Here is a 27,270-nt window from a genome sequence, read left to right as displayed (position 1 = left end):
ATGGCCTCCTGCATTCTATTAATTCCATATGCAAGACTGCATATGAGGAAACTACAATGGTATCTAAAAAGCCTATGGTGTCAACATTCTCGGGAAGCAGTGATTCCTATTATACCTTGCCTATGGTTAAAGTTCCTTTGGTGGGCAGAGGACTGCCACCAAAAACAAGGGACTACCATTCACTCTACCCCCTGCTGCCCAAACCCTAAAAACAGATGCATCAGACTATGCATGGTGGGCTCACATGGCAGGGCAGTGCATTCAGGGCAAATGGAACCCAAAACAGATGCACCTGCATATCAAGCAAAAAGAAATGTTAGCTGTACAGAATGCTCTAACAGCCTTCAAAGACCTTATTCTTCCAGGACAACTATTGGTAAAGACAAACAACACCACTGTTATGTGGTACATAAACAAGCAGGGGAATTACCCATTCTTACCCCCTCTGCAGACTAGCTATGGCTCTGTGGAACACAGCCTTGAGCTACCAAGTGCATCTACAGGCTCAATTCCTGCCAGGAAAATTAAATACACTGGCAGACGAACTAAGCAGAAATCTCATGGACCCACAAGAGTAGAAACTGGAACCAAAGACTTTCAACATGTTGATAAACAAATGGGGGAGCCCAGATATAGACCTGTTTGCCTCCCCCCAGAACTACCAATTGGACAAATTCTGCACAAAGACTCCCCACAAACAAACTTGGAAAGTGGATGCTCTGTCCTTCAGTTGGAAAAATCTATCAGTTTATGCCTTTCCTCCTCTGCCTCTCCTCTCCTCTCCACAAAGTACTACTAAAGATCAAACAGGACAAACCAAGGACGATACTGATTGCACCAGACTGGCCATGCCAACACTGGTACCCCCTCTTGCACAGTGAGTCATTGCTGGCTCCATGGCACCTGCCTCAGACCACTACCCTGCTGTCACAGCAGGAGAGCCAGATTCTGCACACTCAACTTCAAACCCTGAACCTGGCAGCCTGGCTAATTACCTAATATCTCTGTTACCACCCCTCAGTAAACAAGTGTTGGATGTCATTTTGGAGGCAAGGAGGCCTAGTACTAGAAAATGTTATGCTGAAAAATGGAAAATATTCTGTGCCTGGAACCATACTCAAGGGAGGGGCACAGCAGTGCCCAACTTACCTCAGATTCGTCAATACTTAACCGAGATGCTTCACAAGGGCCTTTCTTTTTCCTCCATCAAAATTCACGCCTCAGCCATTTTAGCTCATTTCAACACAGAACCACCCCTCTTTTCTCATCCACTGCTCAAGCAGATGTTCTTCGTGTTTCATTGTTGCAGTCATTACATTTGGGTAATCTGCTGGCAGGTTGCCCTTAGTCGGCCTGATTAACAAAGTCTTGGGTCCTGCGTCGGTTGCTGTCCCTTCTTCCATGATGTCAGGTTGTCAGGGGTGTAAAACATGCAGCCGACGCCATTACATCAGTCTTTCTTGTTGTGCGGTGCCCGAAGCAGAAGCAGTTCGCAAGTGCCATTCGGACGACTCCTGAAATTTTCGTTTTCGAGTTTCAGAACCGAAGTCTTCAACCTAAAGCTAAGTACCCCGTTGGGGAAACTTTTTCTTGCTCCTTACCGATGTCATTAAAAGTTAATAATTGCATTACTTGTGGGAAGCAAATACCTCATAAAGATTTTCATTTGTACTGTATTCCTTGCCTAGGCCCTGACCACGACGTACCTTGCTGTCGGTTTTGTGCTTTATTTAATCAGCACTCTATCCGTCGTCTGTACATTTTTTCCTCTAAATATTTCGATTCTCGGTTTAATTACCCACAAATGACGTTGGTTAGCCATCCGACTACCAGAATTCCAAAAAAATGCAAAGAAAAAGACAGAGACAGGCCATCTAGGTCCAAAACTGGTGACGACGCTTCTTCTAAGTCAGTCGCCAGTTCGCTGGTACTCAGTGAGGCGCTTTTGCAGCCCCTGATACCCGCTACTTCTGACTCGCAGGCCTCTACTGAGACCCATTCGAAGTCTGGTATGCCGCGAGATGCTTCACCTATGGAACCCGCGGATGTCTCTACCTTGGATGGGTCTGGAGCTGCTGTGCAGGCACCGGCTTCTAAGGGTGTATTCAGGCCTACAGACTTGCATATTAAACCGACTCCACCTTCTATTCTAAGGCCTGAATCTTGATCTTTGTCTAAAAAACCGATGCCCAGGCCACATGTTCAGGCCCCTATGCCTAAAAAACAAATTATCAAAATGGCTGAAGATCTTATTACTCTAATCAGGGGTAGCCAACCCCCCCCCCCTTTCTAAGAGGCCCAGGACTGAGCTCGACTATGAATCTTCTTATCAGGACTCTGTTTCTTCTAATTCTTCCAATGACCTGGATTTGTTCATTCCTACTTATGAGGATTCTGATGCAGATGATTCTTTCTGCTTCCCCCCGAGGACTTTTCTTTTGGGGAAACTTTACATGCCTTAAGGGAGCATTTCTACTGGGAAAGTCAGGAATTTTCTGAATCAAAAGAGAGGCTTTCCTTCTTCTATCTCAGCATAGGCCTTTGGCTATACCTCCTGTACTAGACATTGTTGATGATGGGTTTTCGGAATCCAGTATGGCCCCTGATTCCCTGCCTCTGGCTCCTAGTAAACCTGATAGATAACTACATGGTTCCTGAGTCCCACAAGTTCTTTTTCAAAAATCCTGTTGCGGATCCAGAAACCATTTCTCAGGGGCCCAAGGGCATTAAGGCTTCTACTGCTAACAATCCTACCCCTCCTGATAGAGACTTCAGGCGCTGGATAGATGGGGTAAAAAGGTTTATACTTATATGCAACCTTGGCAATCAGGGCTTTAAACTGCCAGTTTCATATGCTAAAATATCAACAGCATATTACAGGACTGCTTAAACAGAAAATTATGTTGATTTCTGACTGTGTGGAAAATAAAGATTTACAGGATTTATTGCATTCAGCTGAACAAGCTGGAAAACATACTTTGCAATGTGGTTTTGATTATTTGGAGGCCACTTGCAGGGCTGCTGTTACTGGGTCTGTGCTAAGCAGGCATACTTGGCTTAAGGAGCAATCTCTGCCTGATCATGTTAAAACAAAATTTTTGGATGCTCCTTTAAATCAGGACCGCCTGTTTGGCAATAAGGCTGAAGAAGTTCTAAAAAAGATGGAAGATAAAGCTAAATCTATGCAGACTGTGAAAGTTTTCTTTCAAATGCAACCTCCAAGATTTATTAGGCACTGGCCTACTAAGAACTGGTCCTTTCCAGTTCCTTTGAGAGCCACTCAAGTCAAACCCAGACATTCCAAAGTCTCCAGGTTTCAGTCACAAGGGACTTTTAGAACAAAGCAATGGGGTGCCTCCTCCTCCAAATCTGGAAACAACAAGGCACCTCCCTATGGTAAGCAGTCTCAATGACTTCCCTTTATACTTACCAAGCACTTACCTTTTAGCCGCCCCTTTGGGAGGAAAACTGGCACTTCATGCAAGAAACTGGCAACTTATAACCCAGGACAAATGGGTTTTAAATATAGTATCCCAGGGATACAGATTTCATTTCCACACATTGCCAATCCCAAACGGATGGCCAGACCTGCCCCCAAATCAGTGGGTAGAGGCCCAGAAACAAGTACTGTCTCTTATGAACATGGGAGCTATTCAACCAGTCCCAGAAGAGGAAGAGGGACAAGGTTTCTATTCAAGACTTTTCCTGGTACCCAGAACTTATCTACTCTAAACACATTTCTGGACATTCCAAAATTCAAGATGCTGACTCTTCAACAGTTACTTCCTTTGCTAGGCAAAGATGCCTGGTTGGTAACTCTAGACTTAAAAGAAGCTTTCCTGCATATCCCAATCATGGAATCTTGCAGAAGATACCTCCACTTCAAAGCAGGCTATTTGCATTACCAGTTTTCTGCACTGCCCTTTGGCTTATCTACTGCGCCCAGGGTCTTCACAAAGTGCCTGGCTCCAATAAATGCATTTTGCAGGCAAAGAAATATTCAATCTTCACAAAGTGCCTGGCTCCAATAAATGCATTTTGCAGGCAAAGAAATATTCAAATATATCCATACCTGGACGGTCGTCTAATTCAGGCAGAAAACGGGGACATTCTTCAAAAACATCTGGCGTTTGTAAAAGGGTTCTAACTTGTCTAGGGTACACCATAAACAAAAAGAAATCACAACTGGTACCCTCTAAAAAAAATTACATTCCTGGGTGCAATAACTTGAATACAACTGCCCAGATGGCTTACCTTACGCCAGTAAAGCAAATTCATTTGGTAACTTACTTCAAACAAGTGGCCACAAAAACCCTGGTATCTGCAAGACAAATTCTGCAAGCCTTGGGGTTCATGTCCTCCTGCATTCTTCTAATTCCATATGCAAGACTGCATATGAGGAAACTTCAGTGGTACTTAAAGAGTTTATGGAGTCAACATTGTCACAGCCTGGAAACAATGATTCCTATCATAACTTGCCTGCAACTAGAGTTCCTATAGTGGGCAGAGGCCTGCCACCAAAACAAGGGACTACCATTCACTCCACCCCTGCCACCCAAACCCTAACTACAGACGCATCAGATTATGCTTGGGGGGGCTCATCTGGCAGAGAAGTGCATTCAGGGCAAATGGAGCCCAAATCAAATGCACCTTCATATCAATCAAAAAGAGATGCTAGCTGTACAGAATGCACTGACAGCCTTCAAGGACTACTTTCATCCAGGACAATTAATGATAAAGACAGACAACACCACAGTTATGTGGTACATAAACAAGCAGGGGGGTACACTCTCCTACCCCCTTTGCAGACTAGCCATGGCATTGTGGAACACGACCTTGACCTGTCAAATACAACTACAAGCTCAAATCCTGCCAGGGAAGCTGAATACTCTGGCAGACAAATTAAGCAGAAATCTCATGGACCCACAAGAATGGAAACTGGAACCATAGATTTTCAACATGTTGATACGCAAACGGGGGAGTCCAGACATAGATCTTTTTGCCTCACCCCAGAACTATCAGTTGGACAAATTCTGCACAAGGACTCATCACAAAAAAGCCTGGAAAGTGGATGCTCTATCATTCAGCTGGAAAAAACTATCAGTCTATGCTTTTCCCCCTCTGCCTCTGCTCTCCAAAGTTCTACTAAAAGTCAAACAGGACAAACCAAAAATGATTTTGATTGCTCCAGGCTGGCCTCGCCAACACTGGTACCCACTCCTGCGCAATGTGTCACACCTTCCACCGTGGCATTTGCCTCAGACACCTTACTTACTGTCTCAGCAGAACAACCAAATTCTGCACACTCAGCTCCAAACTTTGAATCTTGCAGCATGGCTAATCACCTAAATTCACCCTTAGCATCCCTCAGCAAACTTGTGATGGATGTCATTTTGGAGGCAAGTAGGCCTAGTACTAGAAAATCGTATGCTGACAAATGGAAAAGATTCTGTGCCTGGAATCAATCACAAGGGATAAGCACAACAGTGCCCAATATTCCTCAGATTTTGCAATACTTAACTGAGATGCTTCACAAGGGCTTGTGGAGCCTTTCATCATTTTTCATGCAGACAGGGTGTCTCTCAGGACCAATCCATCCTTCATGCCTAAAGTGGTATCCAGTGTGGCTCTTAATGAGACCATTCATTTGCCAACTTTCTTTCCCAATCCACAGAACAAGGGGGGAGCGGATTCTGCATTCATTGGATGTACACAGACAACTTAGCTTTTACCTAAATAGGACAAAATCTCTAAGAAAATCTGAACAACTACTGGTGGCATTTGCTGCAGGGGCAGAGGGAAAGGCTATTTCAAAGCAGACTATTTCCAAATGGATAAGCCATTGTATTCGTTTCTGCTACATGCACCATGGTAAAACTATCCCCCAGGGGATCAGATCTCATTCCACCAGGGCTGCATCTACTTCTACAGCCTTTCTCAGAAGTGTTCCTACCAGAGACATTCTAGAAGCTGCTACCTGGAGCTCAGTTCATACGTTCACCAAACAGTACCATTTACCTTTCTTCTCTAAATCCAGAGCTGGCTTTGCCACTGTTGTCCTGCAGGGCCTTATAGCTGGTCCTAATGCTATATAAATCCATCCTCCCAACCATAGCCTTGGGAATATACCCAAATGTAATGACTGCAACAGTGAAACACGAAGAACATAGTACAGTTGTGTACACTTACCATAAATGTAGATGTTCGAGTGTATTCACTGTTGCAGTCCTGGTTACCCTCCCTCCAACCCCGTTTGTTTCTCTTACTGTACCTCTACTTTCCTTTACTATGCTTAAAAGCCTTTTTGGTGTATTTGCTTTTGTTTGGAGGTATATTTTTGTGTTTTTAATTACTTAAACATTTGGCTCCCCATTTGGGGAGCACCTGATATCGGGGGCAAGAAAAACTGATGTAATGGCGTCGGCTGCATGTTTTATACCCCTGACGACCTGACGTCATGGAAGAAGGGACAGCAACCGATGCAGGACCCAAGACTTTGTTAATCAGGCCGACTGAGGGCAACCTGCCAGCAGATTACCTAAATGTAATGACTGCAACAGTGAATACACTCGAACATCTACATTTATGGTAAGTGTACACAACTGTACTTTACCCTCCCTCCAGCACCCTGTTTTTCTCTTACTATACTTCTAGTTTCTCCTATTATGCTTAAAAGCCTTTTTGGTGTATTTGCTTTTGGTTGGAGGTATATTTTTGTGTTTTTTAATTTTATTTTGCTCCCCATTTGGAGGGCACCTGACATCCGGGGCAAGAAAAACTGATGTAATGGCGTCAGCTGCATGTTTTATACCCCTGACGACCTGACATCATGGAAGAAGGGACAGCAACCAACGCAGGACCCAAGACTTTGTTAATCAGGCTGACTGAAGGCAACCTGCCAGCAGATTACCCAAATGTAATGACTGCAACAGTGAATACACTTGAACATCTACATTTATGGTAAGTGTACACAACTGTACTTTCCTCAGAGGGGCCAAAAACTTAAGACCACCCAGTAGACCCCAACTCCAGCCTGGGACATTAATTTTGTATTGGAAAAACTCACTCTTCCTCCTTTTGAGCCAGCTGCAAGTGCAGAGTTAAAATTCCTTTCTTGGAAAACAGCTTTCCTTTTAGCAATCACTTCAGCAAGAAGGGTATCTGAATTACAGGCCCTTATGGCAGTGGAGCCTTTCATCATCTTTCGTGTGGACAGGGTGTCCCTCAGGACCAATCCCTCCTTCATGCCCAAGGTGGTATCCATTGTGGCTCTTAATCAGTCCATTCATTTGCCAACCTTTATTTCTAATCCACAGAACAAAGGGGAACGGATACTGCACTCCTTAGATGTGCACAGACAACTTAGATTTTACTTGGACAGGACTAAACCGCAAAGGAAATCTGAACAATTGGTGGCATTTGCTGCAGGGGCAGAGGGGAAGGCTATTTCAAAGCCAACCATGTCTAAATGGATAGGCCATTGCATTCATTTCTGCTATAAGCACCATGGAAAACCTATCCCACAGGGGATTAGACCCCATTCAACCAGGGCTACATCTACCTCTACAGCCTTTCTCAGAGGTGTCCCTACCAGGGACATCCTAGAAGCTGCTACCTGGAGTTCTGTACATACTTTCACCAAGCATTACCATTTGCCAATTTTCTCTAAATCCAGGGCTGGTTTTGCCACTGCAGTCTTGCAGGGCCTTATAGCTGTTCCTAATGCTATCTAAAGTCCTCCTCCCATCTGTAGCTTTGGGAATCTACCCAAATGTGATGACTGCAACAGTGAAACACGAAGAACATAGTACAGTTGTGTACACTTAACCATAAATGTAGATGTTCGAGTGTATTCACTGTTGCAGTCCTGGTTACCATCCCTCCAGTCCACGGACTTCTTTTGGCTATACCTCTACTCTCCTTTACTATGCTTAAAAGCTTTTTGGTGTATTTGCTTTTTTGTTGGAGGTATACCCTTGTATATATAGATATGTAATTGCTTCCCATTAGGGGGGCACCTGACATCTGGGGCAAGAAAAACTGATGTAATGGCGTCGGCTGCATGCTTTATACCCCTGACTACCTGACGTCATGGAAAATGAGACAGCAACCGATGCAGGACCCAGGACTTTGATAATCAGGCCGACTGAGGGCTACTGCAAGCAGATAACCCAAATGTGATGACTGCAACAGTGAATACACTCGAACATCTACATTTATTTTAAGTGTACACAACTGTACTTTAGACCTCCCCTTGTCCTTTCCGGTGAAAATCTCAAGAGCATGCAGGGACTCCCTTTGGTGGTGGATTCAGTCTCCAGACCCTCTCAAGGGACGTCCATTCCAACCTGCCTTTCCCAAGACCATGGTGACCAGGGATGCCTCCCTGTTAGGGTGGGGGGGGCATTGCTCAGGAAGGACAGTCCAAGGCACTTGGTTCCCTTCCGAGACTTTTCTGTGCATTAGTATTCTAGAGATGTGAGCGGTTCTCCTTCCGTTGCAGGACCTTCATGCTCATCTTCCTCTAGGAATGATTGCAATTCAGACGGACAGTATATCAGTGGACTGGTATATCAAGCAAACAAGGGGGAACCAGATCTTATCCCCTGTGTCAAGAAGCCATGAGAGTGTGGGAATGGACGATCTCCACTGGCCGTTTTCTGGTGGTAATGCATATTCCGGGATGGTCCAACATTCTAGTGGACAGGCTCAGCAGATCTATCCTGATGCCTTACTAGTGGTCTCTGAACCCTTCAGTAGTGGAACAGATCTTTCTAGAGTGGGGTCGTCCTTGCTGCAATCTCTTTGCATCTCCTTCCAATGCGAAATGCAACGAGTTCTTTGTTCTGAACCCCCCGCCGGGAGAAACTACTCTGATTCATGCTTGGCCTCCCAGTCTTCTTTATGCATATCCTCCTCTTCCCCTGATGTCGAAGTTTCTGCAGAAAGCCGGAAGGCTGGGGAGCACTATGATCCTCATCGCCCCATTCTGGCCTCGACAGGTTTGGGTTCCCTTACTCAGGTCTCATCTAGTTGTTCCACCATGGACTTTGGATCCGGTTCTGGATCTTCTCTCACATCCCTCGAGGATCCCACAGCCAGACCTGGACAGTCTGAAGCTCACGGCTTGGCTGCTCCAGTTCCCATGATTATTAGGGCTCCCGGTTTGTCATCCCCTGTTAAGTCTATTCTGGTAGCGTCTCACAAATCTGTTACCAGAAAAGTGTGTTGTAGTAAATGGAAACATTTCTCTATATGGGCCTCTCAGCAGTCCCTGGACCCTTTTACCGCTCCTCTTTCAGCAGTCTTAGATTTTCTGGCTAGGATTTTTCAACAGGGCGCCAGTTCCTCTATGGTTAAAGTCCAACTGGCAGCCATTTCTAATTTTCACATGGGGTAAATACGTCTTCATTGGCTTCCTCTAAACTTTGTAAGACTTTTCTTAAAGGTGCATCTGATGTTGTAAATCTTTATTCTTTCCTTACTGTTAGGACTTCGGTTCTGTCCTCGAAACCGAAACGGCCATTACCAAGCTCGCGCCAGCCAAAAACTCTCAGCTAAGACCTACCCATAATGTCCCTCTCATAGTCTCTTCAGATCCCGTTTGCTGTGTTCCTCATCAGACGTGCCAAGCCTTCTCTCTCAAGCTAAGTGTAGCATTTATTTGCAGTTATCTATATCAGTACCTTTTTCTTAGTCAGTTTACTCAATATATCTTCTTTTCGCCTGTAAACATATATACTTTTTCTATTTCCTAGTCTACGTTTGGTAGTTTCTTTATACCATCATTGGTACTGTCCCTCTCTCCTTCCTTTGGTAGGCCCTTTTCCTACCACTTGTGGTATTTCTAAGTACCATTGTTGGTACTCCTCACCTTTTGTATCTGTCTATAAAACAAAAAACAAAAGGTTGAAGATAAAATGAAGTAAACTACTTCAGATAAAGAAGTTATGTACTCACCATAACGTTCCATCTGAGTAGTTCTACTTCATTTTTCATCAACCGTCCCCCCCCCCTCTCCTTCCCGCTGACCTTATCATTCAGATGATGATATTTTTTCTTTCTTATCAGATGGTTATTGTTGGGATCCTTGGTTCTATCCCGGCTAAGGGAGTTTCCTTTTGGCTATCCTGGTGATAAGGTGTCATTGGGTCTGGTGCCTGATGCATGTTAGGCAGCAAACTCGATCTGAGGGGAGAAGGGAGACGGGGGGGGGGGGGGCATTATGAGTAAGGGGAGGAGCATGGAGCTCGGTGCCATAGCTGGAAAATGCGGCCGTGTCGGATCCACAGGTTGAAGACAAATGAAGTAGAACTACTCAGATGGAACCTTATGGTGGGTACATAACTTCTCTGTTCACGTCCCAGGTCAGGGCCTTAATTGTACCTTGCTTCTGTTTGCATGTGCTTCACAATATGTGTACACACTTCTGAGTGTTTGTAATGAGTAAGTAGTTTTATAGGTTCCCTATTAGAAGATTGAAAACGCATTCTTTCAAATGCATCTTGGTCAAACTCAAAAGCCTGAAACGGCAAAATATCGAAGTGGCTTTTAAGCAAATTCTTTCCCTGGGAAAGAATTTGCTTGGCCGCTTCTTTACTTTGCCATTTTCGGCACTGTAGTGTGGTCTCGGAGTTGGTATATTTAAGTAGGGGGGGTGTGGTGGGCACAGCCCCCCACTTAATGTATGTTTTTTTTGTTGTTGTTGGAACAGCAATTTTTTTTCCCTAGGAAAAAAAAATCGCTGTTCTGACAGTTCGAAATTGTAAGCTTTTGCTTACATAGGGTCGCTTAATCACCATTCGCTTTTTTAAGCACTCGGTGATCTAATATAGACCCGTTTTATAGCTACAAATCTGTACCTTGAGAAAAATTAACATGTTTTGGTTTCACATGTCTCGGTGGTTTAGCCACACTGATAATTTTTGGTCTTTGGTTCACTCCCAAGTTAAGACGCTATAAATTCTTTCTGACTTGTGTTTGCAGTAATTTTGTAAGTCTAACTGCACTATTAGATATTTGCAGAGTAATTATTTGTTTAGTCACTGGCCTATGTACTGAGAATAGTTAGTGCTGCTTGGCACTTTTATGTTCCAGCTGCTTCAGTGGCACAGCCGGTAGATTCATATCCAAGTTGAAGTATTTTAATTCACACTTGTCATTATATGTATAAGTATGCTCACCATATCATACACGCTATCTCTCCAGTTGTCTACTACTTTGCTGTCCTACCCAGAAATACCTATCAGATTTTGTCTGCCATTACCTGGCTGCCTTTCATCCTCTGTTTCACTGGCCATAAGGTAATGCATAATTCTTTAATTACAGAACGTAACTCTGTTAAATCGCAACACTTTTAAAACAAAAAATTTAGATTTAAGAAATGCATCATAACTAAAGTAAACATAACATGCATGCATCTGGATATATTTAGTGATGGAATTCCAAATCTCCATCTGATCACGGAGTTAATTTTAGAACAGAAATGTGTTTCTTAGTTTATATAAAAATGCACTTTTTTATTTGCATTTCATCTAACTTAATGAAGTATGCTTAACTATTTTGCCTCAACTTTTTGTGCAGAAACAGTATTAATAAATATCATTAAATATACCTTGACTTGAGGCATTTAAAGAGTCATGGACTAATTTCTGGCATACAGTTTGTATCGTTTTACCATCTGGCATTCACTTCTGTATTACCTGTTGAATTTTCAAGTTAGCTGATGAAAATCTAGGCTCAGAGTCTGAGTTCATGTCTGATCAGGAATCGATACATATGTCACATATTTCATTGTAGCGGAGAATGAGATGGTTAATAAACTTCTGTGACTGTTGGGGTCTTTATTTAGTTATGTATGGATCACCTTTTATCATAACTCCACAGTAACTGTACTTTCATCTTTATTTTACAGATACTGACACAAGTCTAAATTTGACTTGCAATTCCAGCCTAAATGACAGTATTGAGAACTGTGAGTCAGGTATGGCAAATTTTTTTAAAGCAAATTTCAAAACAGAAACTTGGAAATGGTGCAGTGTTTAGGTAATCACAAAAATGTTTGATTAAAAAACGTCAGCAAAGGTGTTTGATTAGTAACAGTGAAAATGGGAAAGAGAAGTGCTAAATAAATAAATAAATAAATAAACTGTAACAGCAGAAATACCAGAGTTAACAGGAAGATATGTGTCCCCAGATAAAATTGATTTAGTTTGTATGCTGTTAGAATTTTTTCTGCAGAAGGTTGGTGTGGCTATGGGCAAGGCTTGTGCCAATAGCTATGCCAGCCTAGCATTATTATATTGGGAGGAGAATGCTGTGTTTTGCAACAATGAATATTTTGGTTATGTGAGTTGGTACACTTGTTTTGTGGATGACGTATTTTTTCTTTGGACTGTCCCAAGTGAATTGATCCCCCAGTTTATTGATTACCTTTCTAACACTACAACTTTTTTGAAGTTTACGTATAAATACTCTAAAAATGAGATGACTTTTTGGATGTTACTGTAAGAAAATCTGATTTAGGGGAGGTACATACTGGCTTATTTAGGAAAAAGAGTTGGAAGAATGTACTCCTACACAAGAGTAGCATGCATCCACGGCATGTTGCCAAGAATGTACTCACAGGTCAGGTTTTGAGAATGATGTGGTTGCTCATTGATGACACGCAACTTGGAGTAGCTTTAATGGAGCTTAAGAGTGATTTCCTGAATAGAGGATATACTGAGAAAGAGATTGATAGTTGTATTACCCAGCTACTGAAGAAGAGAGATACTAGGGGTCGACCATATTTCTCTGAGCAACCTCACACGCAAGTGTTTGAACATGGGCGTGCTAGTCCAGGAATGGTGAAGGTTCCTATGATCTTCTCGAATGATGTCAACTTTTTTTGTGACATCATTACAAAGAATTGGAGTATATTGGAAATGTGTGATGAGGTTAAAGAGGTGGTTAGTGAGAGGCCTAGGTTTTCATTTCGGAACAATCTTTCACTGAAAAGACAGTTATGTTATAGGTCAGCACTGACTAGGACATTCCCTGTCTCACAAAGACATGGTACATTAACCTGCAGAAATTGCACTGCCTGTGAATATATTTATAGAGGTACAAGTTTTAGACATCCACAGATTGGAGCAATGGTTGATTGTACGTTTTATGCAGATTGCAAAACTAGGAATGTGATTTATTTTAGATCTGAAGTAGTTAACTTCATTTGTTCATCAACCTGTGGGTATTGGATCCAAATCGGATCCGAGCCGGCAGCTTTATTCAGCTAAGATCTGAGTTCCAAGCTCCTCCCCCTTACCCATAACCCCCTGCCATCCTTCTCTGTCCTCAGATCTTGTTTACCGCGGCTTATTCAAGCACCTAGAACGAGTTCCAGGCGTAGGGTTTTGTGAGTTTTTCAAGAAAAATTACCTTTTTTCATCTAGTTTTTCAGTTTAATTGTTAAGCGAGTGAGTGTTGTTCCCTTTTGTAGTTAATTAAGCTAGTTTTGTTGGTAAAATTTATATATTTTTTTTAGTTAGTCTAGTCTTCCCTCTTCCCCGTGTGTGTGAAGGTGTGTTTCAGTTGGGCCTATTTTATTACTATGGCCGAGGCCCCTAAAACCTTCTTTTCTAAATGCACCAAGTGTGGCCATAAGCTAGCTCCGGCGGATGGCCACACTCGGTGTGTTATCTGCCTTGGGGTTGACCATCTTTCTTCGGGCTGCACAATTTGTGCAGCCTTCAACCCCAGGGCTTTGAGGGATAGGAGGTCGAAGTTGATTCTGGCGGGACTTCTGCCCCCGGACTCGGCTTCGTCCTCTTCTCCCTCGGCGGCACCGGCTGCTACCGCAGCGGTCCCGCCTTCTATCCCTGCTCCCCTGGCCGGGACTCACCCTCCCACCGTGGCTCAGGAGGAGAGGGAATCTAGGAGGGAGAAAAGAAAGGAGAAAGCACCACAAGTGGCGGGCTGAAGCTTCCTCTTCGGCTCCGCCAGCTAAGCAGTTAGTCTCTCCTAGGGCTTCCGGGTCTTCTCCTTCCTGGCTCCACTCACCCCGCTTTTCCCTGGGGCCGGAGGAGGAGGAGACCCGGTCGCCTTTGAGGCGTCACTCCAGGCCTGCCTCGGTGACCTCGTCTAGATCAACCCAAAGTTTGTCAGATGCAGATATGGACTGGGTGATGCATAGGTTTCTCCAGGCCCAACTGCAGATGGGAGTGCTCCTGCCCCCCCTCCCTCGGGGAGGGGGGCTCGACCCCCTTTTTCACCCCGATTGCTCCTTCTCCAACCCACTTCTGGGGTTCGGAGCCGTCGGATGCAGGCAGCATTGGAGCCGGGGGAGGCTCGGCGCCGATAGTACACCCTACTTCGGCTCCAACCGCACCCTCGAGTTTGTCGGGTCATTTTTCGGATCTGCGCTCTCGGAGCCGTGAGTTGAGCTTCGGATCCGGAGGTGTCAGTGTGTCTTTGGCTCCGTCTTGGTCGGAGCATACTGGCCCTTCGGATCCGATTGCATCGCCGCCGGCTCCGGTCCGCACCTCGGATCCGAAAGGGCTGCTCTCGGAGCTTAGAGAGAGCAGTTCTACTTCGGCGTTCGATGTTGTGGAGAGGGTCTTGTTGAGGGACTCAAGGCCCCAGGCTCCTGCTGCGGTTCCACCCATCACTCCTTCTCAGGCAGGCCTACCTTTCATCACCCGGCCCCAGGGACAGCCTGCGCCTACGTCCCAGATGGTTCCCTTAGAGGAACTGGATGTGGTTGGTGAGGCATCCTCGGACAGCCCCCCCTGAGGAGGTTCCTCACAAATGTAAGTGCAAGAGGAGGCACTTGGACTCACCTGAGTCCCTGAAAGAGGACACAGACTTAGAGGAAGGGGAAGGTTCCCCAAAGTCACCCCCGAGGACGTCTCCTTCGGAGACATTTTGGAAATGCTTCGTATTAGAGGGGGGTGGTCAGCCCAAAAACCTTCCTCCAATGAGTCTGTGTTTCTGGAGGCGTTTGACACAGGCCCATCTACCTCTTGGGTGTCCCCTCCCGCCGATCCCCTGGTAGATCTGATCACTACCAGGGCAGGGAAGGAACCGGACACTGTGGAGCCCATACCAAAGAGACCAGACAAAATTCTCAGTCCACCCACAGATAGGATGGTTTGGAGCAAGGGTGCTCCAGTAGATGCCATGTTGGTGGCGGCTGCCACCAAGAAGGAATTGGCCCAGGAGAGTTCCTCGGTCCACCCTTCGACAAGGAGTCTTGGACGATGGACCGCATAGGGAAGCGGATGTTTGCTTCAGCCACCTTCTCGGTAATGTCGCTGAACTACATGGCACATGTGATACGAATCCAGAGGGATCTCATCAAAGAATACGCAGGGTCGCCCCCAGAGTCCATGTTGGCCGAGGATAAGAAAATATTCTCAGCCCGAATGGCCACTCTTAAGTCCATTTCGAACACTTCTATGCGACTTCTTTCCCATGCCACGGAAGGAACCGCTAGAGCTAGCGGAGTGGGCATTGTCTTACGGCAGCATGCTTGGCTCCATCTCTGCGACTTTGCGGAATCTTTCAAGGTGTCCTTCACAAATGCCCCTTTTGACGGCTCTTCGCTCTTTGGCAAGACTGTCCGTGACAAGCTGGTCCAGAGCGAGAAAGACGGGAAGACGTTGTTTGCCGTCGGGATCCACTTTTCGGCTCCCCAGAGGTCCTTCTCCAGGAACCAAAGGGGACAAAAGAAGTTGTGGTTCCGGAAATCTCAACAGTCCCATTTCACTCCGGACCCCTCGTCCTTCAGAGGCAGAGGAGGACAGGGTGGACGCCAGCCCAGAGGCAGAGGGGGACCGAAGAATTTCGGGTCGAGAGAACCCTTTTCGGATCGGCCCGCGCAGCAGCCCTGAGGGGTTACCCGACTGCTCCACTCTGGAGGCAGTCGGGGGCGTTTCTCAAGGCACCTAGCAGTTTGGGAGTCCATTACAACAGATCGCTGGGTGCTTCAAATCATATCCAGAGGTTACACTATCCCCTTTCTGAATCTCCCTCTCAGACCCCAGAGCCTCCCCGATGTCCCACCAATCAAAGGGAGGCAGCAGCCACAGAAATAAAGCAGCTGCTAGAAATAAGAGCAATCCAGCCCGTTCCCCCAAGATCAGTTCGGATCAGGCTTCTACTCCAGGTTCTTTTTTGTGCCAAAAAAGATGGGGGACTTAAGACCAATCCACGACCTGTCCACTCTGAACCTGTCGGTTGCCAAAGAAAAGTTTTGGATGGTCACCATTCAATCCATTCTCCCACTCCTGCAGGAGAACGACTGGATGTGCTCTATAGACCTCAAGGATGCGTACTACCACATTTTGATGGACAGACGATCCAGAAGGTTTCTCCGCTTCCGGCTGGAAGCCAGTCACTATCAGTTCAGGGTCCTTCCCTTTGGTCTCACCACAGCCCCCAGGGTGTTCACCAAAGTGATTGCAATTGTAGCGGCCCACCTGAGGCTTCAGGGAATACAGGTCTTTCCATACCTAGACGACTGGCTCCTGACCGCCCCCATCAGGCATCTACTCTGTTCAGCCAGGAATTACTTCCTTCACTTGGCCTCTCATCTGGGAATTTCAATCAATCTCAAGAAATCCTCCATTCAACCAACTCAGATCTTAGATTTCATAGGGGCCAGGCTAGATACAAACCTGTTGAGGGCCTTCCTAACTCCGGACAAGCTTCGAACTTTGACATTCCACGTGATGGCCCTCTTACAATCCCCGGCTCCCCCAGCGGAATTGGTCCTGAGGGCGCTAGGTTCCATGGCAGCTGCCATCAATCTGTCACCACTAGCTCGTCTAAATATGAGGGTCCTGCAATGGACCTTGCAGGTCCAGTGGTCCATCCTGCAACTTCCGGTAAGTACAGCTATTCCCCTCAGCAAGGTTTGCAGGAGGTCACTACTCTGGTGGATCCAATCTTCGGATCTCCGGGAAAGGCGCTACTTCTCTGTGACCCCACCCCAAGCCACGGTGACCACGGATGCTTCTCGCCTCGGGTGGGTGGGGGGCACTGCATGGGCAGAACCATCCAAGGCACGTGGACACACTCGGAGACCTTGTTGCACATCAGTGTCCTAGAGATGAGGGAGGTGCTTTTAGCGTTGCAAGCACTCCAGGCCCATCTTCCCTTGGGGACAATTGCAATTCAATCAGACAACATGTCAGTAGTCTAGTATATCAGTAAACAGGGGGGAACCAGATCCTATCCGCTGTGTCGAGAGGCCATGAGAGTTTGGGAATGGGCGATCACCACCAACCGCTTTCTCATAGCAACGCACATTCCGAGTCAGTCCAACATTTTGGCAGACAAGCTGAGTCGAACCATCCTCTCACCTTACGAGTGGTCTCTGAACCTGAGAGTAGCAAAGCAGATCTTCCTCAAGTGGGGTCAACCTTGCTGCGATCTTTTCGCGTTGCCTTCGAACGCAAAGTGCAGCGAATACTTCACTCTACTTCCCCACCAGGGGATTCCCCCAGAGACGCTGTAGTCCATGATGTTCATCGTGCATTACAGCTGCAGTAATCACATATGGGTTTTCAGCCGGCAGGCGGTCCCTCGGTCGGCCGAATTCCAAAGTCTTGGTCCGGCGTCGGTTGTTGTCGCGTACTCTTCTGACGTCAGGAAGGCTAGAGTATAAAAGACACAGCCGACGCCATCTTCTTCAGTCTTTTTTGCCGCACGGTGCCCGAAGCAGAAGCAGTTCGCAAGTGCCGGTCGGCCAGCTCCTGAATTACGAAAAATTTGGAACCGAAGTCTTCATTAAAGCTAAGTACCCCGTTGGGGAACCTTTTCTTGCCTCAGACCGATGTCAGAAAAAGTTAATAATTGTATTTCTTGTGGGAAGCAAATACCGCATAAGGATTTCCATTCCCTTTGCATACCTTGTTTGGGCCCAGACCACGACGTCTCGGGCTGCCGCTTTTGTGCTACCTTCAATAAACGCACTATCAAGCGTCGGGCGGAGTTCGCCCAACACTATTTTGGTAAAGCGTTTAATTATAAAATGTCGTCGGATACTCCGACTACCGCTATGTCTAGAAAACGCAAAGAAAAGGACCGCCAGTCGAGAACCGCGGTCTCCACCGACACCACGCCGAAACAAGCTCCACGTGGTCCGGTTCTCAGTGAGACGCCTTTGCAGTCCCTGACTACCGACGACACTCCCTCGGCGGGGTCTTCTGTACCCGAGACCGCTGGTTCTTCGGCCCTTTCCCAGACTACAACCGAAGCCCCTGCTCATGCCGAGCCTACCAATGTGGATAGATCTACATCCACCCATGGTGTATTTAGGCCTTCATCATCTTTCTGTATCAAGGCCTTCACTAAAGCCAAATCAGCCAAGCAACTTACTAGGCCTGCTTCACAAGGCCCAAGACCTGGGCCCACGCCTAAGAAGCACATGCTTAAAATGGCTGAATACCTTATCACTCTTATCAGAGGCTCCCAGGCCCCTCCGGACAAGAGACCCAGAGTAGAGGAGGATTCTCCTACTTCTGACCAAGATTCCATTTTATCAGAACATTCTGATGCTGAAGAACACTCTTATTCCCCTTTCGAGGATTCGGATGCAGAGCAGTCTATTCCTTCTGTATCCCCCCCTGAGGATTTTTCCTTTGGGGAAACCTTACACTCTTTGAGAGAGCACTTCCACTGGGAAGGCCAAGACTTTTCAGACTCCAAGAAAAGGCTTAGGGAATTTCTCTGGTTACCTCAGCATAGACCTTTGGCTATTCCTCCTGTTTTGGAGGTATTGGATGATGTCTACTCGGAGGCCTGCCTTAATCCTGATTCTCTGCCTCCTGCACCAGTTAAGCCGGATAGGTATTACAGAGTACCTAATTCTCATCAGTTTCTCTACAAAGGCCATAATGCAGACCCTGAAACTATTTCTCAAGGCCCTAAAGGAATTAAGGCCTCCACGGCCAAGAATCCACTTCCTGCGGAAAGGGAATCTAGATCTCTGGAAAGGTGGGGTAAGAAGGTTTACACCTCGGCCACCCTAGCCATGAGGGCCTTAAACTGCCAGTTTCATATGATTAAATATCAACAATTCCTGTTATCACAATTAAAGACCAAAATGTCACAGCCTGAACAACCAGATTTAAAAGAGTTGCAGGATATGATGCATAGTGCTGAACAAGTGGGTAAGCACACCTTACAATGTGGTTACGATGCCCTAGAGGCCTCCAGCAGATCGGCCGCTACCGGATCAGTCATTCGCAGACATACATGGCTAAGGGAACAAAATCTGCCAGACCAGGTGAAAGCAAAAATTCTGGATGCACCTTTACATAAGGATGTTCTTTTTGGTGCTAATGCTGAGGATATATTACGTAAAATGGAAGAAAAAGCAAAATCTATGCAAACTGTCAAAGCTTTCTTACAGGTTCAGCCACCAAGGTTCAGCAGGAATTGGCCTTCAGAAAACTGGTCCTTTCCAACCACTGACAAGACCCAAAGAGGCAGATACAGACGCGGAAGGGGCAGAGGACAACCCCAAGGGTCCTACAGAGGCAGACAATGGCAATCACCAGCACCAAGAGGTGGTGACAGTGCACAGCAGTACAGGAAGCAGACTCAATGACTCCCTCATTTCCATGCCAAGCAAAATTCAACTGGCAGCACCTTTGGGAGGAAAACTGGCACTATTTGCAAACAATTGGCATATTGTCACAACAGACAAATGGATTCTGGACATAATAAACAGAGGCTACAAATTCCATTTTCACACTCTTCCAAAAATGAGAGGCATGCCAAACCTACCATAAAATCAAAGGGTAGAGGCACAACTACAAATTGCAAAGCTCCTAAACATGAGGGCTATACAAAAGGTACCTACGCACCAACAAGCACAAGGTTTTTATTCAAGGCTTTTTCTGGTGCCAAGAAAAGGAAGCGACTGGAGACCCATACTGGACTTATCCATTCTAAACACATTTCTTCTCGTACCAAAATTCAAGATGCTCACATTACAGCAACTCCTTCCCATGCTGGGCAAGGGGTTTTGGCTGGTAACATTGGACCTTAAGGAGGCATACCTGCATGTCCCAATCAGACAAAGTTGCAGAAGATACCTCAGATTTCTTGCAGGTTCAAACCACTATCAATTCTCTGCATTGCCCTTTGGCTTATCTACTGCCCAGAGTATTCACCAAGTGCCTGGCATCAGTGATTGCATACTGCAGACTTCAAGGGATACAAATTTACCCTTATCTGGACGACTGCCTGATCCAAGCGGACAGCAAACACGTACTTCTGAAACACCTGGCATATGTGATACGCTTACTGCTTTCTCTGGGATACACCATCAACAAGGAGAAATCAAAGCTAACACCCTCTCAGAAAATAACCTTCCTGGGTGCCAACTTGGACACAAACACCCAGATGGCTTACCTTACACCAGAAAAACAAGGGCAACTATCTCATTACTTCAAAATGCTTGCAAAAGTACCAGGCTTACTGCAAGGAAAATCCTGCAGGCTCTGGGATTCATGGCATCTTGCATTCTTCTAATCCCATGCTAAAGCTGCACATGAGGAAACTTCAATGGTACCTAAAAAACCTATGGTCTCAACACAGTCACAGCTTGGAAGCGGAGATTCCAATAATTCCCTGTCTTCAAAAGGAATTCATATGGTGGGCCCAAGCATGCCAAGTAAACACAGGCCTCCCATTCTGCAAGCCTCAAGCTACACAAGTCATAACCACAGATGCTTCAGATTACGCCTGGGGAGCGCACATGAAGGACAGGTGCATTCAGGGCAGATGGCCCCAAAAAGAAAAGCACCTTCACATCAATCAAAAAGAAATGCTGGCAGTAATAAATGCAATCTCAGCGTTCAGAGAATTCCTGCATCCAGGACAACTGCTCATAAGAACAGACAACACCACAGTAATGTGGTACATAAACAAACAAGGAGGAACTCATTCATACCCCTTGTGCAGACTAACCATGACTCTTTGGAACCTAGCTCTGGAAAGACAAATGGAACTTCAGGCTCAGTACCTGCCAGGAATGGAAAACACACTGGCAGACACTCTGAGCAGGCATATGACAGACCCACACGAATGGAAGCTACATCCACACGGATTCACAGAGATTGTTCAAGCGTGGGGAAGGCCAGATATAGATCTTTTTGCCTCCCACAGAAATAATCAATTAAAAAGGTTTTGCACAAGGACCTTCCACCCAAAGGCCTGGAAAGTGGACGCTCTTTCCTTCACATGGACAACTCGGTCAGTTTATGCATTCCCACCACTACCTCTACTGCCCAAGGTACTTTTGAAAGTAAGAACAGACAAGCCGAGGATGATACTGATTGCTCCAGACTGGCCGAGACAACACTGGTATCCACTCCTGAGGAGCCTAACACACACTCCTCCGTGGCCCCTGCCTCTAACACCTCTACTGCTGACGCAGAACAATTTCAAAACCCTTCACAGTCAGCTGAAAACTCTCAGCCTAGCTGCATGGAAAATTCCTTAACATCACATCAGACACTACTCTCCAAAGAAGTGCAGGATGTCATTTTGGAGGCCAGATGACCATCTACTAGAAAAGCTTACTCCGCAGAATGGAAGCGGTTTTGCTGTTGGAATGAAAAACGAGGGCAGGACCCTAGAAAATTGAACCTACCTCAGATTTTACAGTACCTAGCTGAACTTTTGAGCAATGGACTTTCATTTTCCTCAATCAAAATACATGCCTCAGCAATCTCTGCAGAATTCAACATGGATCCTCCTTTATTCTCACACCCACTCCTACGACAGTTCCTCAGAGGGGCCAAGAACATAAGACCTCCAAGGAAACAGCCAGTGCCAGCTTGGGACCTTAACTATGTACTGGAAAAATTGACATTGCCTCCCTTTGAACCAGCTGCTTCAACAGAATTACAATATTTGTCCTGGAAAACAGCTTTTCTCCTGGCCATCACTTCAGCTCGTAGAGTATCTGAGTTACAGGCCCTCATGGCGGTGCAACCATTCCTCATATTCCATCAGGACAGGGTTTCCCTGCGTACCAACCCTTTCTTTATGCCTAAAGTGGTATCTAGAGTAGCCTTAAACCAGGCCATACACCTTCCTACCTTCTACCCTAACCCTCAAAACATAGGGGAAAGGCTGCTTCACTCTTTAGACATCCATAGGCAGCTACGTTATTACTTGGACAGAACCAAATCCTTCAGAAAATCAGATCAACTCCTAGTTTCCTATGCTGTGGGGGGTTAAGGGAAACCTGTAACTAAACAGACCATTTCCAAGTGGATTGGTCACTGCATACGTTTTTGTTATTCCTATCATGGAAAGCTTGTCCCTACTGGTATCAGATCCCACTCCACTAGGGCCACAGCCACCTCTACAGCCTTCCTCAGAGGAGTGCCTACTAAAGATATCTTGGAGGCAGCCACTTGGAGTTCGGTACATACCTTCACAAAACACTACCATCTGCCTTTATACTCCAGAACAAGAGCAGGCTTTGCTACTGCAGTTTTGCAGGGCATTCTAGCTCAACCCAGTTCCGTATAGTACCTACCACCCTATGCATAGCTTTGGGATTCTACCCATATGTGATTACTGCAGCTGTAATGCACGATGAACATAGTACAGTTTTGTACCTACCATAAATGTAGATGTTCGAGGGCTATTACAGCTGCAGTACAGGTTTCCCACCCTCCTTCCCCACTTGGTAAGACCTTGGGGTTTGAATATCTATTCATACCTGCTGACTGGGTTATCCTGCTATGTCTTATTTGCTTACTTTTGTGTATTAGACTTATTTATGTATTGCCTTCCTTTTGGGGGCACCTGACATCTGGGGCAAGAAAGACTGAAGAAGATGGCGTCGGCTGTGTCTTTTATACTCTAGCCTTCCTGACGTCAGAAGAGTACGCGACAACAACCGACGCCGGACCAAGACTTTGGAATTCGGCCGACCAAGGGACCGCCTGCCGGCTGAAAACCCATATGTGATTACTGCAGCTGTAACAGCTGCAGCTGTAATAGCCCTCGAACATCTACATTTATGGTAGGTACAAAACTGTACTTTTGGCCATCCGGTCTACTTTATGCTTATCCACCTCTCCCCTTCATGGTAAAATTCTTGCAGAAAGCTCGTCGGTTGGGGAGCAGAGTGATCCTCATAGCCCCATACTGGCCTCGTCAAACGTGGTTCCCTTGCCTATGGTCTCATCTGGTTAATCCTCCATGGATTTTGGATCCCACTCCGGATCTGATTTCTCACCCCCTGGAGTTGACAACTCCAAACCTGGACAATCTCAAGCTCACAGCTTGGTTGATCCAGTTCCAATCATAGCTAGGACTCCTGATATCTCCTCCTCTGTTAAAGCTATTTTAGTAGCCTTCTACCAGAAAGGTCTATAAGAGCAAATGGAAACATTTTTCGATCTGGGCGGAACATAGACATATGGATCCTTTTACAGCCCCGATACCAGCTGTATTAGAGTTTTTGTCACACTTATTTGATCAAGGTGCCAGCTTCTCCACCGTCAAAGTCCAATTAGCAACAATTTCACACTTTCATGTGGGAAGTGATCTCGGTTCATTAGCTTCTTCCAAGATCTGCAAAACTTTCGTAAAAGGTACTTTCCTGTTAAGGATGCAGTTCCTCCGTGGGATTTAACCCCTGTTCTTCAGGCTCTTACTGGCCCTCCCTTTGAACCTGCAGCTTCGGTGGATCTTAAATACTTATCTTGGAAAACGGCCTTTCTCATTGCCATCACTTCGGCTAGAAGGGTTTCAGAGCTTCAAGCCCTTTGCACCAAATCTCCATATTTGGTCTTCCATAAAGATAGAGTTTCCCTCAGGACCAGTCCCTCCTTCTTACCTAAAGTCACCTCTGAGTCCAGCATTAATCAGTCTATCACCTTACCATTTTTTTTCCCAAATTATCAAAACAAAGGTGAATACAAATTACATTATTTGGACGTGCACAGACAGTTGAGGTTCTATTTGAAATTGAAAGTATTCCTCAATACACACTGGTTATGGCCATGCTCTAAACCTGACTAGTCTAAGTGTCTCTATATACTCTACTCTTCCTAACCCGCCTACTCATTATAGCAACGCCTTCCTTTCTAAACTATGTTACTAATTATCTCTTGACTACCTTGATTATATTTACATTCCTTTATTATGCCTGTATTCTGCACTATAAATGTAGATTGTACTTGCATCCTTTGTTATGCCTGTATTCTGCACTGTACATTTTACTGTGATAACCTGCTATACATACTGTTAATAGTTTTTATCAAGCTCATATACCCTTAGATGTTATTGTGTTAATTTCATTGTCCTAGCTTGGAGCTTAACTCACCGGGCCTCTACTGAAAATGGACATGTATCCAGTTGGACTAGCCCGGTAAACAAATGTAAAATAAAATAAATAAAATAAATAATTTACACAGGACTGCTGATCACAGGAAATCTGAGCAACTCCTTGTATCCTTTGCTAAACCCTTTTTGGGTAAACCTGTATCAAAAGCTACATTGTCCAAATGATTTTCACAATGTATACGTCTTGCATATAAGAGTTCTGGCCGACCAGAACCTGTCGGAGTTCACGCCCATTCTACTGGATCGATTTCCACTTCTGCTGCCTTTTGGTCCAGGGTGTCCTTGGATGACATTTGTTCAGCAGCCACTTGGGCTTCATCCCATACCTTTATTACCCATTACATGCTGGATATAATCTCCAGAGGGAGGGCGTCCTTTGGCTCTGCAGTGCTCCGGAATATTCTTCCATGAGGACCTCCCAAGTTTTTTTAGATAGCTGGGGAATCTGTCCCACAGGTTGATGAACAAATGAAGTTGACTACTTCAGATAAAGAAGTTATGTACTCACCATAACGTTCCATCTGAGTAGGTAACTTCATTTGTCAGCAACCAACCCCCCCTCCGTCCCCCTAACCTGTAGTTCGTCCCTTTTTAGGATCTTTGTGCTCTCTGTACCAGATGACATTAGGTTAGGATGTTTAGTTGATCCTTTGGTTGTAGTATTGTATAATGCTAAGCAAACTCGATCTGAGCACAGAGAAGGATGGCAGGGGGTTATGGGTAAGGGGGAGGAGCTTGGAGCTCAGATCTTAGCCGAATAAAGCTGCCGGCTCGGATCCGATTCGGATCCGATACCCACAGTTTGCTGACAAATGAAGTTACCTACTCAGATGGAATGTTATGGTGAGTACATAACTTCTTTTTTTTGTGAAGTCTGTTTTGTGTTCTACATAGGTAAGACTAATCGATCTTTGAGGGAACATATCCGTAAACATGTTGGAGACATCAGGAAAATTAAAGAGAGCAGTGCTTTACCACATAATGTCAGAGTTAGTGGGCCCCAGCACCATTTCAAGTTTTTTGTGTTGGAAATTGTGAGAGACAACATTAGAGGGGGGGGTGATATTAGGAATAAGACTGAGTTGGCTGAATTACGTTGGATTATGTTTTTTAATACAGTAAAGACACCAGGAATAAATGACAATGTATCTGTTAAACCATTGTTGCGTGCACGGACACTCCACCATTGATTTTTTTTATATATTTTTTATATATATATTTTTAATGAAAAATCATTGAAATGTGTGGTTTTATGCTGCTGTATTTCCTTTGTAAAATTTTTACTAAGTACTGATAGTGTATTAGCATTGTATTGGTCTGTGTTTCTGTAAAAGGATGGAGTTCTTAATTAATATGACTGACTGCTTTTAAATAGGGAGAAGAATGCTGCTGTTACTTGAGTCTGAACAAGCGGCTGCTAGGCCGCGAAAGCGCTTATTCTGTTCTTATATTAAAGTTTTAACCTTTTTCTTTAGCCGTGGTGATTCTGTTCATTTTTTTTATTTTATGTATTTGTGCTTCTGTACCATTTGACAAAATTGTTTCCAGGATCCATTTTTTATCTACATTGCTAGAAATACCAACGTTGCCAGTTTAAGTTTTTGTGCCATACAGTTAGATTTTTGCACATGTGGGTATATGGGTAAGAGGGCATCTCAGTGCAGTTGCAGTTTCCAGTAGAGTAAAGAAAGTATTATTGCTTGTGCATATGCACCTAACAGCTGAGTATTGGACCACTTGGTGGTGAGTTGAATCAGATGACCATGGAGATGGCTGGGCAGAAGTCAGAAACCCACCCATATAATGGTGTCCTGTGAGTGACTAGTAGCTGATGGCTTATGGGAGGAGTTCATCTCCCAACTCTTGATGACTTTCTTTCATATATCAGGGATGTTGTGGATAAAGAGTTTGAATGAACCTTACTTAAGACCTTAGTAGTTAAAATGGTAGCTAGGATCTATTGTTTCTTGGTGGCCACTGCTTATTTTACCTCTAATACTGGATCCCACTGGTGGAAACCAGTGATGTGGGAAATCATCTAATTAAAGAAGGCTTTTTCTGCTATGTTGTATGAGGGAATCTCTCATGATTTCTCTGATGGAGAACAACAGATGAGGAAAGCAATACTTGTGGTAGTGACTAAAATGAAGGCTTGGGTTTGGGAGTGAGTGGTGAGGGCATGAAAAACTACTTACATACACTGTCAGAAACCACGTGGTGACTCAGGAGCAGGGTGGAACACTGCACCAGCATTTCTCACCACCAGTTGAGAAATGCTGACCATGACTGGGGACATTGTATGGAGGTAGAGGAAATGCTGCTGGATATGTCCGTCTCTGAAGAGGCAATGCCAGGACCATCTGGAGGGAATGGGTCCATCTCTGTAGATGAAGTCACTGTGGCAATTAAACATTTCATGGGGCAAGACTGTGGATAGGGATAAAATCTAGATGGAAACATTAAAAGCACTTCCTCTTGTTAGGCTGAGCTGGTAATTCACTTTTGTGTGGTGTGCAAGTGGTGAACAGCACCTCTTAAATGGCAGACTGGGATGTTGGCTTTCCATTTTTACAACGGGAACAGGAGGGTGTGTTCCTTTTATAGAAGGATCACACTTCTAATTATTCTATGTAAAACCTATGTAAGGATTATAAAAGGAGACTTCATCTGATAGCCGAGGCTCTATATCAAGAGAATGCAGATTTCATCCTGGCTGCTGTATAGCCGTAGGGCAACTGTTTCTGCTTGCACAGATATTGGAGGGTGATGGAAGTTTACCAGTAAAGTCTGTATATGTTCTATAGATTTAGAGAAGATATATAACTGATTATTCTAGAATGACATGCGGGCGGCATTATAATAGTACAGGGTTTTAGAAGTGCTGTTACATACCATTTATTTATT

At 45.2% G+C, this 27,270-nt stretch overlaps 1 protein-coding gene across 1 annotated transcript in view; it reads left to right on the top strand.

The window, feature by feature from the left end:
* IFIH1 (interferon induced with helicase C domain 1) overlaps positions 1-27,270 on the top strand; it is a 2,457,004-nt gene that overhangs the window by 268,661 nt on the left and 2,161,073 nt on the right. Inside the window, exon 4 of the mRNA XM_044074778.1 lies at positions 11,915-11,983. Within this exon, the coding sequence (XP_043930713.1) occupies positions 11,915-11,983 (69 nt within the window). The remainder of the gene's footprint in view (positions 1-11,914; positions 11,984-27,270) is intronic.

This window comes from Protopterus annectens, chromosome 6.part0 (genome assembly GCF_019279795.1).
Source record: "Protopterus annectens isolate FY-2018-M chromosome 6.part0, PAN1.0, whole genome shotgun sequence".
NCBI lineage: Eukaryota > Metazoa > Chordata > Ceratodontiformes > Protopteridae > Protopterus > Protopterus annectens.
Note: the sequence above shows the minus strand (reverse complement) of the source record. Positions and strands in the feature narration are given on the sequence as shown.